Here is a 14,674-nt window from a genome sequence, read left to right as displayed (position 1 = left end):
TACAAATCCTATTGAAAAAAAAAGTGATGTTAAGAACTATTTTAAAAGTACATATGGATGAAAATAACAAAGATAACTAAATAGAAGCATTTTTACAGTATCAAGAACTAGCTAAAAAATGTCTGCTGTGTTTGTTCAAGATAACTAAGTTAGCTTAAACTTCTAATAAAGCAAGATTATTCATGGATGACCAAAGATTACTTCAGTGCTGCATAAACCACTGTCTGCTCAAATACCAAGGTAGTTTAAGTGTTCAATGATTAACACAGTTATAAAACAATAGTTAAACAAATGTTTAAACAGTAAGGGACATATACTGTATTCCAAACAACTAATGTATGTAATTTAACTTTTGGATTGAGATTTTTAAAAACTTTAAGCACCATCTTACTACAAACCTTCAAGTCGAAGATAAAACATTGATTTCAAGGAAAATACAATCAGATCAGTTAGTATTTTTTTAAAAACCTCAGAACTAAGTTGCAAGTTAGTAAGCATTAGAACTCAATTTAAACAACAATATGACCTATATTGATCCAATTGGATTTTTTGCCCCAAATGCATTAGAAATTTGTCATACTTCGGAACACTTACTTTATATTTAACTCTACAGATTATTTCACAAATGTAAATATTTTAGATAACACCTAGAACAACAATCCTTTAAATAATTCCAGTGAACTGAAGGGCTCTGTGCATAAGCCTCATGGGTATGAGGACTAGGGTAGATGACTTCCTACCAGATATAGCTACAGAGGATATTATGGATCTCTGTCATTATTCATCAACCAGAGACTACTTTCTCCACAGTTCTGCTGCCAGGAGGGACTGTATGAAGATTTCCTAATGTGCTTTAACTTCCCTTGCAGGCACAGCAATAAACACCTGAATACAGCTACAACCACCAACACAACAAGTATCCTCTGCCTTTCTCTGCAGACTCCAACACCAGAGCAAAGCTATCAAAACAGAATATTTTAAGAAAGCACCACGTCTTTTCAGAATATTCCAGTAATATATCTGTCTCTAGAATTTAGTCTTAAATGTGTTACCACACATGGTGGATTCACTAGCCAATACTACTGACTAATTATGTAAGTCAGGATGAGAAAGTTATGATGAATTCTGTAAGCTGGATTTGTTAAAACCGTAAGCTTTAAGAAACACGAGTTTGTAGTGAAAGACGAAGTTCTACTTAGATTCTGAAGTGTTACAAAGCAATGTTGATTGTTGCTAAAAGAACATTACTAAAGCCAAGGAGAAGTAACATAACTTCTTCAGAATTCTCCTATATGTAATCTTCCTTACTGTTCTTCAATCTGCATGATCAAGCACAGAAGAAAACTGCTAGAAAGCCATGATCATGAACAAAGAATTGAGGACTATTTTTGGAATACAACTACTTCATTAAAAAACATCAGTGGACATACTTCCTTTCTCAGGTGTGTGGGAGGAGAAAAATGTCTACATTAAAAGAAAATTAAGATTTTGGAGTACAGATACACAGCAGGTAGACTGAAAAGAACCATGGAACTATCTTTTGCAAAGACTGGGTTTCAGGAAAACCTGCCAGTGTCCTACCAACACTAATATTCTGCAACCCAAAATTCCCATGCAACATAGGCTCTCTCCCCCACGTCCCATACTCCACACACCATTCTTTTCCTTGCAATATCCCTGCTTTCAGGATCTCAGCTTAATTCAAGTCTCAGGCCTGCCATTTTTATCCATCTCCCCTTGGATTATGCCTTCACATCTTCTAACAGAATCATGCTTTCCTACAGGAAACAAGTTTCCCACAGCAAAGCTCTGCAATGCCTTTGTACTACATTGCCCAATCGACTTTCCTGGAAAGAAGAAATCCATCCCTATTCATTGTGCTTTTTTCATTCAGCTTTTCTCACAGTTGCTGCAAAAACCTCCATTTAATCTCTCAGCCCTACCAGCTGAAAAAAAAAAGGATTACATTATTGGTGAGCAATTTTTCAGTAAGTATGAGAAGGCAATAAAAAAAGGCAGGAGCAAGACAGAATTTTCCTAAAGAGTCTAGCACTCCCTCTTCCCTCTTGTTTTCTAGCTTGAAAGCCTCATATACTGCATTCTCAGTTGTGTAGTATTTCTAAGACAGTGTACTGCTGTATAAAATTCTATCATTTATGCGTCAAAACAAAGCCCCTCGCAATAACTGAAAAAATGACACCAGAACATCGTGAAATATACGGAGAAAACATTTTCTACTACCAAATATTTTACCTGAGGAGGATGAGGATGCCAAGGAAGCTGAAGAGGAAGATTCAAGAGAAGTGCTGAAGAGTGGATCCCATGCCAGGAAGTCACTGTTCCCCTTTCTATATTAGGAGTTACAATTGGAATAGAAATGAAATATTTATGAAATAGAAAATTTCATAAAAATCATAAACTTCATAGTAGTTTGATAATGTAATAATTATAGTAATCTCAGAATAGTTTGGGTTCGAAGGGATCTTTAAAAATCCTGTTCCAACCATGCTGACATCCACTAGACCAGGTTGTTCAAAGCCCCTTCCAGACTGGCCTTGAACATTTCCAGAGACAAGGCATCCAGAACTTCTCTGAGCGACCTGTTTCCATGTCTCATCACCCTCACAGTAAAGAATTTCTTCCACATATTTAATCTAAAACTACTCTCAGTTTAAAGCCATTCTTCCTAGTCCTAGCACTACGTGACCCATGTAAAAAGTCCCTCAATAATATGATAAAAAATTTGACAAATAAGTCTATATTAGTCTTTGCATCTAAAAAGAAAATAATTAAAGTTGCAGGTTGAAGAACTGATTTGCACAAAAGGAGACTATCTTAGCCAACACCTAGGTGCAAATTTGTGTGTGGACATACTTCATAATGTCAGTTAAGTAACTGTAATTTTTGAGACCTATATCTTCAAATTCATTTATTTCAGTGTATATACACATAAGCAATGTATGCAGATCTGTGTAAATTTGGGGTTTGCAATCTGTTCTTTACCATGGAACACTCATAGACAGAAAATAAATCTGTCTTATTTAGAAACCTTGTGTAGCCATGTAATTATAAATATCAACTGAGACAGATCACAATAAATCAAATGTATTAGAAGGGGTAAACAAATGATGGAAACATGCATTGATACACTTAGTCTTATAATGCAATAGAGTTACAACTTAAAACAGGACTCAGCTGTCATTTCCAATGAGTTTCTGAGTATTAGAAAAATAAGAACAAATTCCTGCAAAACTGCATTTGATAGAATTTTAAATTTGAACTTACTCATTAATTGGAGCAGAAAGTTTTGATTTTGTTAACTCTTCGCCTAAGAAAAAGATATAGCATTATCACTAAAATTGTGAAATATAAAATAAAAATTTCATTTTCAATATAAAAAGATAGTTAATATTAATGTTGACAGTTCAAAACAAATTACTATTAAAATGGGAAAAAGAAAATTTATTATTTCTGATAACTTAGGTTTAGATATTCCTGAAATACAAGAAGACTACACAGAGCAATGTATTTCATGAGGAAGTAGTGTTTACTTGAAATTTCCTCCTTGGATTGTATTGTTTACATCAATACTGTTCTTCAGCAAATCTGGCCTGGTTTCCCACTGAATGCCCCCTCCACCCCCCACATAATAGAAGCTAATGCTCTGTCCTCTATGTCGTTATTTTACATCATACACAGAGTGTGCTTTGCTGGTTTGTGGGTCGTACTAAACTTGAGCAAGTGGAAGGGTTTCAGGAACTTGCACTGGAGTTTCTTACATGGGGTAATCCCCTTTGGCATCTGGATGTGTTCCTCATTACTGTCAGAGACAGGTTCATCTGGTCCCCACAACAGAGAACAGCCAAGTACATAGATAAGAAAGAGGTATATAAAACTAACAAGAGAAAAATTTTGTTCCCTTTATAATACAGATATTTAAGAAGTTTATGTATCCAACAATTAAAAAAAGGAATTTGTTTTCATTCTATGTTAAAAAACTAACAGACTAAAAGATTCACACTTACTGGATGAATTTTGATTCATCTGTGCCTGAAACAGGAAAAAAAGATTAGGAGTAAGTTCTTCTACTGTGAAATAAAGCACTTAATAGTCCCAGAGTTCTTAATTCCACTCAACTTCCTATGAGGTATTTTGCTTTCAGTGCCAGGTAAAAACATCATGAGCTTGTGGAAGACCATGGAACATGAGCCTGGACAGAGAAACCAGTGTGCATCTGCCACACCAGTATGAAAATGCAGGAATAAATAGTATAGAGCTGACAAAGGGAGCAGCATTTTAAAATCTCTTTACTGGTTGGGACAGTAAAACAGCTTATATATCTATCACACAGTATAGATGAAACAAAACATTCCTCATGTTTTCCCAACAACTCCCCACGCACTACACTTACTTGGTTTTAACTAAAAATGCAAATAAAAAGCCATTCTCTACTTACAGGACTGTGTCTCTGCTTTCAAAATGTGGTGAGAGAAAAAAAAGAAAAATTATTAATATGTTATGCACACTATTCTGCTTAAAATCAGAACCAGTCTTATTCTGATCTGAATCTTGTACTAGCATACTCTAATATTATTTATCATCTGGTGGTATAAAGGATTATTCTGTGAATTGGCAGGATACGTCATAAAGCTGTACTGCAAATATTACATGTATCTTCATTATAAGATCTGTTTTAAAAAACTTGTATGTTATTGAAAATGAATTAGCAAATTATGTTAAAAGCCATGCTTGGCTAACTCTAAGATGTAATTGAATGTCTTGTGTTGTAATGTAATTGAATGTTGTGGTGGCAACAGCACAAAGACAAGAACTGAGCACTCAAGAGACTCATAGGGAAGTTTAAATACGAGAAAAGTACTTAATGTTATATTGCAATAAAAAAGTGCAATACAAATACATTGGAATATAAAGTGTACCAAAAATGACCTAGTGCACAAGAAAAAAGGATCTTTGAACCTAGAATAAATTCTGAACACTATAATATATTTTTACACTACAGTTTCTTTACCACTTTTCTACACATTAAAAATATGAGGAACAAAACTTACAGATATTGCTGGAGAAAGAGTGATGTTCCCTATAGACACTTTTAATTCATCCAAAGAAGGCATAGTGTATTGAGAGCTGCTATTGGGCTGGACAGGTTTTATTTCCACATGGAACCTCCTGGGTTCATCATCTTCAGAGTCAGAATCACTGGATGAATAGAAATGGTTCTCTTTGGTATGTTTTTCTCAGTTAAGGTGGAAATACCACAAAGTCATCTGCTTAATCTACTTCATAATTATGCTCCACAAAATGCTCATTTAAGTGACCTCTTTGTGCACTTACTTACACCCACAGTCCAAAAATCACAAATCAGAGTTAAAATTTAGGGGTTTATTCCACTTATCTTCATAATGATGATTCTGTTCAGAAAAACATGATGTCATAACTGAAGAATGGCACTATCTGTTATATAACTGAACAACTGCATATTTGAAGGCATGAGGTTAAATTTAAGATTCTAGAGCAGCAACACTTCTGCATGTTCAAATTATAATTTGCAAGACTCCAACAGGGATTCTAACAGACGTATGGAAAATGTAGAAATCTTTTAAACCGAGTGAAGAAAAGCCTAGGTTCTTTAATAAGCAGTGAAATGCCCTTGGTACCTGTACCTAACACTAACAGAGAAGGAAAGAACAGGAGCTACCGTTACCTGCTCCTTTTACAGTGTGGCATTGAAAATTTTACAAGAAAGGATGCCAGAAGGCTGCACAGTAAACTGAACAATATCAACTGCTTAAAGTACTGCCATCTTGGGAAAAAAAGGAATCACAATGACATCTCAGCCTTCAAAATAAGGAAAATGTAACAGCCCTTTATATGCACAGGAGCTGCACTGAAGAAAACTGCATCTGTTTTGGCAAGAAAAACTTGAAAATTTCCCTCTACAGAAATACAAAAGTTTTGTACCACCTGGAAGAACTGTACATATTCTCTAAGTGGCTTCTGTTATTTTCACCTGAAAATATGACAGACATTTGCATTAAATTCCTTCAAACTATTCCCTAACACAGTTTTAAACCTGAACCTTAAAGACATTCCAAACCTACTTCAGCTGAAAGGATCTGAAAGTTGTGGTGAGGAAAAAGCCATATATCTTCATCTGACAGACTACCTGTTCCTTCAAAATGAAGCTGTAGAAAAGGTTTCAAAGACAAGTAATTTTAATTTCATCAAAAGATTTCTTGTCCTGAAAATTATCACTGACCATCAAGATTCATTTCGTACAAATAAGACAGTTCTTGTAAAGTGCTTTGCCAATACAGATTTAAGTCAGACTTATTGACTGTCATTATAATTAATGTCCTCCAAAAATTATTTCAAGAGCTCCCATCAACAGAATAAATTTCTAGAGGCTAAGGGAGGAAAAGAGGAAGGGAGCTTGAATCTGTTCAAGATTTTCAGAAGCTGAAGTACTATCTCATTACAGATTGCAAATCACTGATATTTTTCACTGAATGCATGCCTTTTCTCTTGTTTCACAACAAAAAAAGAGATAATAAAAAAAAGGATGTCCAGATGAGTCATTCATTACAAGTATGAATGTTGTTTTCTTCTCTCTCACTTTTAGAAATACATGCAAAGCATGAAGTAATACTCCTCTCAGAACTGGATAAAAGTATGCCACTCTTATATCACTTTTGTAAATAGGAAATAACGTCAACTGCTTTTGTTGCTACAGGACTCTTCCATGTGGGCATTAGAGGCATATTCTGCAAAGTTGATGAAAACAAAGAAGTTATTATTATGAACTGGCCCACCGCAATGAGCTGTTAACTGCTTAAAAGTTTTTGCAATTTAAGGTAATTTTACAGCCTAAATTCACTTTTCATCTGAAGTACCTAGAAAATTCAGTGAATACATTACCAAAAATTAGCTATCTTGCTAACATACTAGGCTTGCTTAGATCTATGGTAATTATACCCAGCTATTAAGAAGAGCATTCCTCTGTGATGGTAGGGAAAAAAGAGGACAAGAATTTTCCTCCAAAGCAACAGGGGAATGGCAGAGAAAAAATCTTGAGCCTCCATAAATGTGACTCAGAAGAAAATCTATTCTGTATATGAAAGCTACTATTAAAAAGACAGTAAAAGCTAAAAGCACCAACTAGAAACAGCATGTGGTGTAATGCCTTCATTAAGTAACAGAAATTCTATTTCTACACTGCTGGAGCTCCCAATCATCTTAATGGCACAATAAAAAAATGGGAGGGTGCAGGTATAGTACAGATAACCACACCATCCACTTTAAAAAGTTTGCAGACTTTACTTTATAAACTCTCTGAGATCTTTTCAAGGAGAGAGATCTGCATGGAAGATTTTGTTCTGGCTATTTTTTTTCTTTTTATTTTTACTGTCCTTTTAAAGTTTCCTTAAGGGAACTTCTCAGTTCACTATGGTTCCTTTTAAAGAGACCTGATCTAATCTAATCTGTAACATTTAACATGTAACACCACATCTAAGAAAAAATGTGGTTCATTTTACAAAAGATATGAATGTAAGAATACAAGGTTGAAACATAGGCATAAATGTCATTTATCTTTCTTAACTCTTTAGGCAGTACTTCCTCTCTCCAAAGAACTGTAGTAACATCAAATAACTTGGCATAACAATAGTAAAAAGGATATCCTGTGTTGCTTCTGGTTTAATGCTGTATCCTTCATCATCTACATCAGGAAAGTTCTAAAAATAACAACAAAAATTATGCTATTGACAAATAACTAAAAAACAATGTGGTTCTTACATCAGGCTGAATTTTACATCATTGACAACTTAAAATTACAACATTATTCAACATTATTAGTTATCTGAAGTTACGACCTGTCATTCAGAAATTATGTGACAAGATACCTCAGCACAAAATGTAACAAAAGAAGCTCTAAATTCCCTGTGAAAACTGGCAAGTTTGCAATGCGTCAACTTTTACTAATCAATCACTAATTAATTACCAATTGATTAACTACTAATCAATTACTTTATCAAAAAGGACAGAAATTAACATTAGTTTAGCTTTAGGACTGAGTTAAATTAGCCTACCATTCTCTTGGCCCCAGAAAATTTTCTCAGTTTTTACTGCTCTCAGCTAAGACACAAGATGTTCTGATGGTGCAGAGGCAAAACCTGTATTAAGTACTAAGTCAATATTTAAATATGCAAGCAAAAGCACAGGTTGCAACTTCCACTCCCCCTAGAAAAGGCAGCATGCCTGCACTGTTGCTTCAGAAAAGAATATCCACATCACAAGTGCTCAAAATTTTATTCCAAAGTTTTCCTTTACACATCTCCAACACTATCCTGAATCTTCAAAGCCAATAAGCATCTGGGAACATAAGACAAGTTCTTTTTTTTCGTTCTTGCAGGCAATTAAATAGAAATTGAAAAGAATGATGTTAAAATAACTTAGAATGCTGAGCTAAGCATATAACTTCATTAAAAAAACTTTGGAGCAGAGAGAAACAAATCTCCAAGATTATCTAAATTTTAAAAATGCACAAAACCCCCACATCATGTATATTATATATATGTGGATACGTAGATACTTTCCCCACTCAGAAGAAAAACATCCACTCACAACTTTGTATGCATAGGCAGTGTATGTGAACTGCTAAATGTTTCAGTACGTTTATCACAAAAAAACCACAACCAAGGTGTCTTCAAAACGCAGTGATTTTAGCAGTTATTAATATCTTATAAAAATTAGACTGTGGAGACATACATATAAAAATATATATAATATAAAAGTGACTTCTTCTAGTGTAGCAATCAGTTTATTCTATCAGAAAGCAGGTATTGGGAAGCAATTTGACCAACAGATATGTATACACAGTATGGCGAAAATGTAATTTATTAGAAGTCATGAGATACAACAAAATGACTTTTGCTGGTGATTTCAAGTGGACAAGCAAGGAAATTCATGACTTCAGCTAAAATTTGAAGCCAAGTTTAAAGAGAATATCTCTGAATAGCTTTTGAAGTACAGAAGACAAACATTAAAATGATTAGAATGTAGTTATCCTTCTGTTTCTTTTACATATATCACAAATGGGATCTCTGGTAATTTACTAAGAAAGATTCTCCTCTATACAGGTCCCTAAATTTAGCACTTCTAAAATAAATGGAATTTACACATAGCTCAAACTTTCTGCTAAAAAAAGTGTAAGAAATAGAATCCTGTACAGATGTAAGACTGTACCAAATTAAATACTACATCAAAGTAAGGCCAAAACCCAACATTTAAGCTCTCCAACCTTAAAATATAGAACATATAGATGGAATTTCTTGAAATATTTGTAGGATCTAGACTTCACTGCTATTTGATTAATAAGTAAATAAATAAGAACAACAACAACAAAAAAAAGTAGGAAGACTACAATCACACGGTCCAATACTTTAGCTCTACTCGCTCAAATCAGGGTTCTTAGCTACGCTTGACCTCAAGCTGACCTTGTTTATATACCAGAAACCACTAATGAAACTTGACATCAAAGTAAACAGAACAAAAACATACAGCTAAAGGGTAAGTATATTTTCTTGTAACACTAAAAATTCTGAGTTCTGAAATTATTTTAGTTGTCATACTAGGTAATTTTCCATAGATCAGGATCATTCATGGTTAAGAAGAATTGAAAATCAATGAAAATCTTCAAATATACAACATTTAATTTTTCTTACAGCTGGGCCATATATGTAAAGTATATTATTACTGGGCTGACACAGCACACGCAATGTAGCTGGAAAAACTATTCTGATATAAAATTGTGAGAGAACTTAGTTTGTAGAAGTTATTTTCATTGCATTATTTTTAATTTACTGAATAATCTCTAGGATGAAGTAAGTCCTTAGAATGCAATAAAATCTTAAACTGTTTTACTTTCTTTCTTAATACTTTCATGATAATTATTTCTGGTCTTGCTAATATACTTGAATCATCTGTTCCTCAGAAATAGCCCTTTAGCATGCAGTCAGTTTTCACAACTTCATGTACATAACAGAGACGGATACTTAACAGTTTAAGTTCTGAACATAGGAGAAGAAAATTCCTTCCTTCTTTTTCAGCTGGTCTATGTTACCACTTTTTTTCTAGCCCTGTATAGAAAACATAATTTTTTTTCCAATATCTAAAATTTAAATGTAATTTCAAAAATCTGACTCTCAGCAGTGTATAGACATAAATAATTTGCTTTTTATTTCCAGCCTTTTCAGTAATTCAGATCGATCTTGTGCCAATTTATGATCATTCTTAACACCTGCTTTAATTAATGAGACACTGAATTTATATTTTTGTGTAAACCAACATAAAAAATGGGTGGAAGAGATACTTGATATACCTTTGAATAGACAAAGGCAAATTGTGTCACAAACAAGCAAAACGGTACCTCACAATCTTATAAGTAGTAATTTCAAAATACTGTTCTCAATATTATGAATGGTTGAACCGGTGAATGTTCTGGTTTCTGAAATACCAACATTTTATTTGCAAATCTACATTTAATAACAGTGGTAGACAACACAGCAGCTTGAGAGAGACCCATACTCATGAATCTGATGCTTATGAAGGCATGTACATCTATTTGACTAATTTTTCTCCCTTCTCCACACTCCTACAGTTACAGAACTATATATTATGTCATGGACAACAATGTGTCTTAAGTATCAGGCACACAACACAGACAAGACCTGATTTGCCTATCATGTTGATCAGAGGTTAAGCTCACAACCTGCATGTATACCTGTATAATTTTTGAACTTCAGCACACAAGATGATGGTCTTTGCAAACTTTGGCCTTTGGGAAAAGTTACTATTAATATGATGGGGATGAAGGTCTGGTTTAGCCCCCTATACAAACATGCGTAGTGGTCTTTGCAGTCAAAAAAATCCCAACAACCTCATTATGCATGCAAATTGAACTCTGCAGAAGTAACTGGAATGGTGGACTTCCAGGAAGCCTTTTTGAGGTTCTGTTAAGCAATTAAACATGCAGCTTTAAAAGCCACAGTTTTCCCTGTGTTTGCAGATGTAATACAACACATTAATTGAGATCTTATATAGCTTTAAACATACACCAGAAGCTTAGGTGTATACCTTTGTCTTTGTCTTGGTATATTCTACAAGCATTCTGGGGTGAATAGTTTTTCAAAGAAGTAAAGCATAAGGCCTTGATAAATAAAATATAACTGCCTATATAAGAAGCTTGAGGACCCAGCATTCCAGTGACAAAACATATTTTTTTAGTTTTGGTGAATAATTTATTTCATTTTCGTTGCTCTGTCCCATCTGTCATCCAAAAGTGATGGAAGAAGCCACACCATTACCATGTCATTAGTGTCTCTGGGCTACATACAAAGGACAAGAGAGGAACATATGGAGCAGTCTAGCTACTTCATTTGGCCCTTCCTCTGTGCTGTTGACAGGCTGGTCATCAGTCAAGAAGCGAAGAACCTTCACTATGCTCCAGTTTGATTTCTTCATATTTCCTTTTCTCCTGGGATAACTACAGTGGTTATGAGAGCTCCTTATCAAGTTTTCCTGAAGGTCTGCTTCAAGATGCAGTGCAGCTGAACAGCTCACTCTGCTTTTTTCTGCCAGAACTCAACTGACTTCCTGTAATCCAGGTGAGGACTCTAAGTAAGCAGCTGAATCTCATAGGCTGGAACAAGAGAACAAAAAGCCTCTCCACTTTAGACATATTTGAGACGAAAATTTGACTCTGGCATACCCTTAGGTTAAGACAGAAGCAGAATATTGGCCTCCTCTCCTTAGGGTGCCTATTAACCCAAAAGACACAGAAGAAGAGAGTAGACAGTCAGTTTCTCCTATTGTTAGAAATGCAGAAAGAAAGAAAAATGGGTATTCAAAGTGCCCCTGACTTGTGCTGTGATAGAAAGCCTTGTCCTCTGTATCAATAGCAGCTACTCAAAATCAAATGCTGTAAAATGCAAATAAAGAAAAATATTTTAATTTCACTAAACATTAGGTTACGCCTGTGCTCCACTTCTCAGAATCTGATGGCTCCAAATTCAACCAGTCCCCAACAACAAAAATGGTCCATAATTCTATATAACTGTAATTATGCTACACTCGCATGTGAAGAGGTTAATGAAAAGTTCTGGATGCCTTGATATGTGTTTGCATTTCAGTTTCCCATGAAAAAAAAAACTTTCAGCATTATGTTCTGCACATCTGTGACTCCCTTCTTAATTACTTTTGAACTTACTGGACAATTTCAAATGGATTTGACAGACAGAACAGAGAACTCAAAGATAATTACATTGCTACGGTCTTCATGAAAATAGGCAGTGAAGTAGAAGGAGATCAGCAAGCATCCCAGCCAAGGGAAAGGTTGCAATCCCAATTCAGATCTTGCTGGACACAAGTGGAACCTTGTAAAAGCTTCCCCAAAATGAAAGTTTCTTTTAGACCTCCTATCTTCCTAGGGAACATCTCTAGAGACATGGCAAACTCATGGGAAACAAGACAGTTAGTTCAGCCTTTATAAAAACTTTCTAAGCCAAAACCCCCATACAGAGTCAGCCTTCAGTTGCTATCTCTTTCTAGTGCACACACTTCCTACTACAAACTTTCCACTTTTCTTAATTATCAAGGTTTAGCTTAATTAAAGTTACACTACAGATTGACATATAAAAAACTCAGGAATTTTAAATCTCATGAGATATTGTCACCTATATTTAAACAGAGACCGCTTATTGAAGTGGTCAACCTTTTTAACAAACACCAGTTCTTAGTCCACAGCTGCCTACTTATGAGCACATGAAGACCTCTTACCAAAAAAATACTTACAGGAATTAACATTTTCTTAATTTATTTTTCAGTATATATAATCTGACAGCTACAAAAGCGGATCTGTTTTACTACAGATAAATTTGAGAATGTCCATTCTGGGACAAAAGACATTTTTTAGGACCACCTCACCATTTTGTTTTTGGAAACGAAGAATACAATACTGCATTATAAATTTTGGACTAGTGAGAAGGCCTTCATGGTATTGACTACATAGTACGTTCAAAGATCCACAGTAGCACACAGAACTAGTAGATAATGTATAGAAGTCAGTTCTTCCTAGATCCTTAACTTGAAATTTTTCAGTATTTTACCTTGGTACTTATGTTTTCATATAATTGTAGAGTGATTATTTCTTACATTCCTTTCACACAATTAAAATTCTTGAAAAATAAACAAAAGCCACCTTTTAAAAAATGATCACATTAATCATATATATGCCAGACAGGTTTTCTGTAAGCGACCAAAACTGACAAAATAATTGGAACATCTCGAGTTGAATTTTCTGAGGTCTGTTCCTCAGTATTTCCTAGCAATCAAACACGAATTATAATTGCCTTAATTTTTTTGTTTGTTTAATAATAGGTTTCCAAGTTCAAGTTCTTGAAATGTGTAATTTATTGCAAATATCCATAAAAACAAATCCTCCTAGAGATAATATTCATGGTTTAAACTATTTAGATCAGGTTTGAAAAATCAAACAGAAAGGAAATGCAAAAGTAAAAACCAAGAAAAATTAAAACCATTTGAAATGCGACATTTCAGAAGAGGACTCCAACCTTAAAACATAAAAGCACAATGGATTGCTTGTTTGTAAGGGGTGAAACGAATCTCATATCTCAAATCATTTTTTCACTAGAATTACAGTAATGATTTCTGCTATTAAAACATTCTATCACTCTACAGAATACCGCTGTTGCTTGAAAAAAGCAAGAAGAAATCATAGACCAAATTTTAAACTCCAATACAGTCATAAAATGTTAAGCAGGCAAAAAAAATACAACAAAATACAATAACAATTAACATAGATGATCATATGGCAGCCAGAAAGAATGTCCAACCAATTTATAGCTGAATTTTTGGAACTAATTGTTTTCAAAAAACATGGAGACCAAAACAAGCAAAGAAAATAAACATTGCAAGTCAGATCCAGTTGCGGTTCACTCCAGTGACTCAACCTGATTTTACTTCCATGAGAAGCTTGATAATTATAAGGATCATTCGATAGTTACTTTCTTTTAAATGTACGCAAGGAAAGAAATTTGCTGCTAGTCAAGATGACTGCATAGTATAAAACAACTGTCTTGGCAAGAATTTCACATGTTCTTACACATATAGTTCTGTTGTGTGGCAAAACTTACTTTTCCCCATTTAGAAGGATGGTGCTACTAGATGTTTCAAATCAAGTTTCTCAAAACAAGTTTTAATATTAGGTCCTAAAACCTCCTAGTTAGCAAATAAAAATAAGAAAATCTACAAAATAAGTGAACTTGAAAACTTAAATTCTGTAATATAATTGGCATCTAAATAAATAAACTAAAACCAAATTAGTCTACAGAAAATCACTTATTCTGTAATTTTTTCCCATATATAGCTATAGGGAGTTACAATCTTTGTTATGTATTAATTCAAGAGAAGATACATCTTTGCATAAAAAGAAAAGATCAAATTAAGGAAATAAAAAACAATTAACATAGTTTAATTTTTTTACCTGGCCACTCAAATTAAATTGCAATGGCCACTTACCTGAATTGACTAAAAAAAATTGTAAAACATAGCACAGATCTAACTAACAGTAATGAAAACC

General features: G+C 34.1%; 1 protein-coding gene across 8 annotated transcripts in view; it reads right to left on the bottom strand.

Annotated features, from left to right (window-relative positions):
* Positions 1–14,674, bottom strand: part of FCHO2 (FCH and mu domain containing endocytic adaptor 2) — an 85,988-nt gene that overhangs the window by 22,869 nt on the left and 48,445 nt on the right. For 4 of the 8 annotated variants that reach the window (XM_032095129.1, XM_032095122.1, XM_032095126.1 and 1 more), the window contains 6 exons: positions 7,697–7,751; positions 5,070–5,248; positions 4,457–4,471; positions 4,026–4,050; positions 3,286–3,328; positions 2,254–2,348 (listed from right to left, as the gene is read on the bottom strand). In XM_032095129.1, coding sequence (XP_031951020.1) covers positions 2,254–2,348; positions 3,286–3,328; positions 4,026–4,050; positions 4,457–4,471; positions 5,070–5,248; positions 7,697–7,751 — 412 coding nt within the window. The remainder of the gene's footprint in view (positions 1–2,253; positions 2,349–3,285; positions 3,329–4,025; positions 4,051–4,456; positions 4,472–5,069; positions 5,249–7,696; positions 7,752–14,674) is intronic. The other 4 variants (XM_032095123.1, XM_032095127.1, XM_032095124.1 and 1 more) reach the window with 2 other exon arrangements.

Source organism: Corvus moneduloides, chromosome Z (assembly GCF_009650955.1).
Source record: "Corvus moneduloides isolate bCorMon1 chromosome Z, bCorMon1.pri, whole genome shotgun sequence".
Taxonomy (NCBI): Eukaryota; Metazoa; Chordata; class Aves; order Passeriformes; family Corvidae; genus Corvus; species Corvus moneduloides.
The sequence above is the reverse complement of the archived record's forward strand: the minus strand, read 5'-3'. Positions and strand labels throughout refer to the sequence as shown.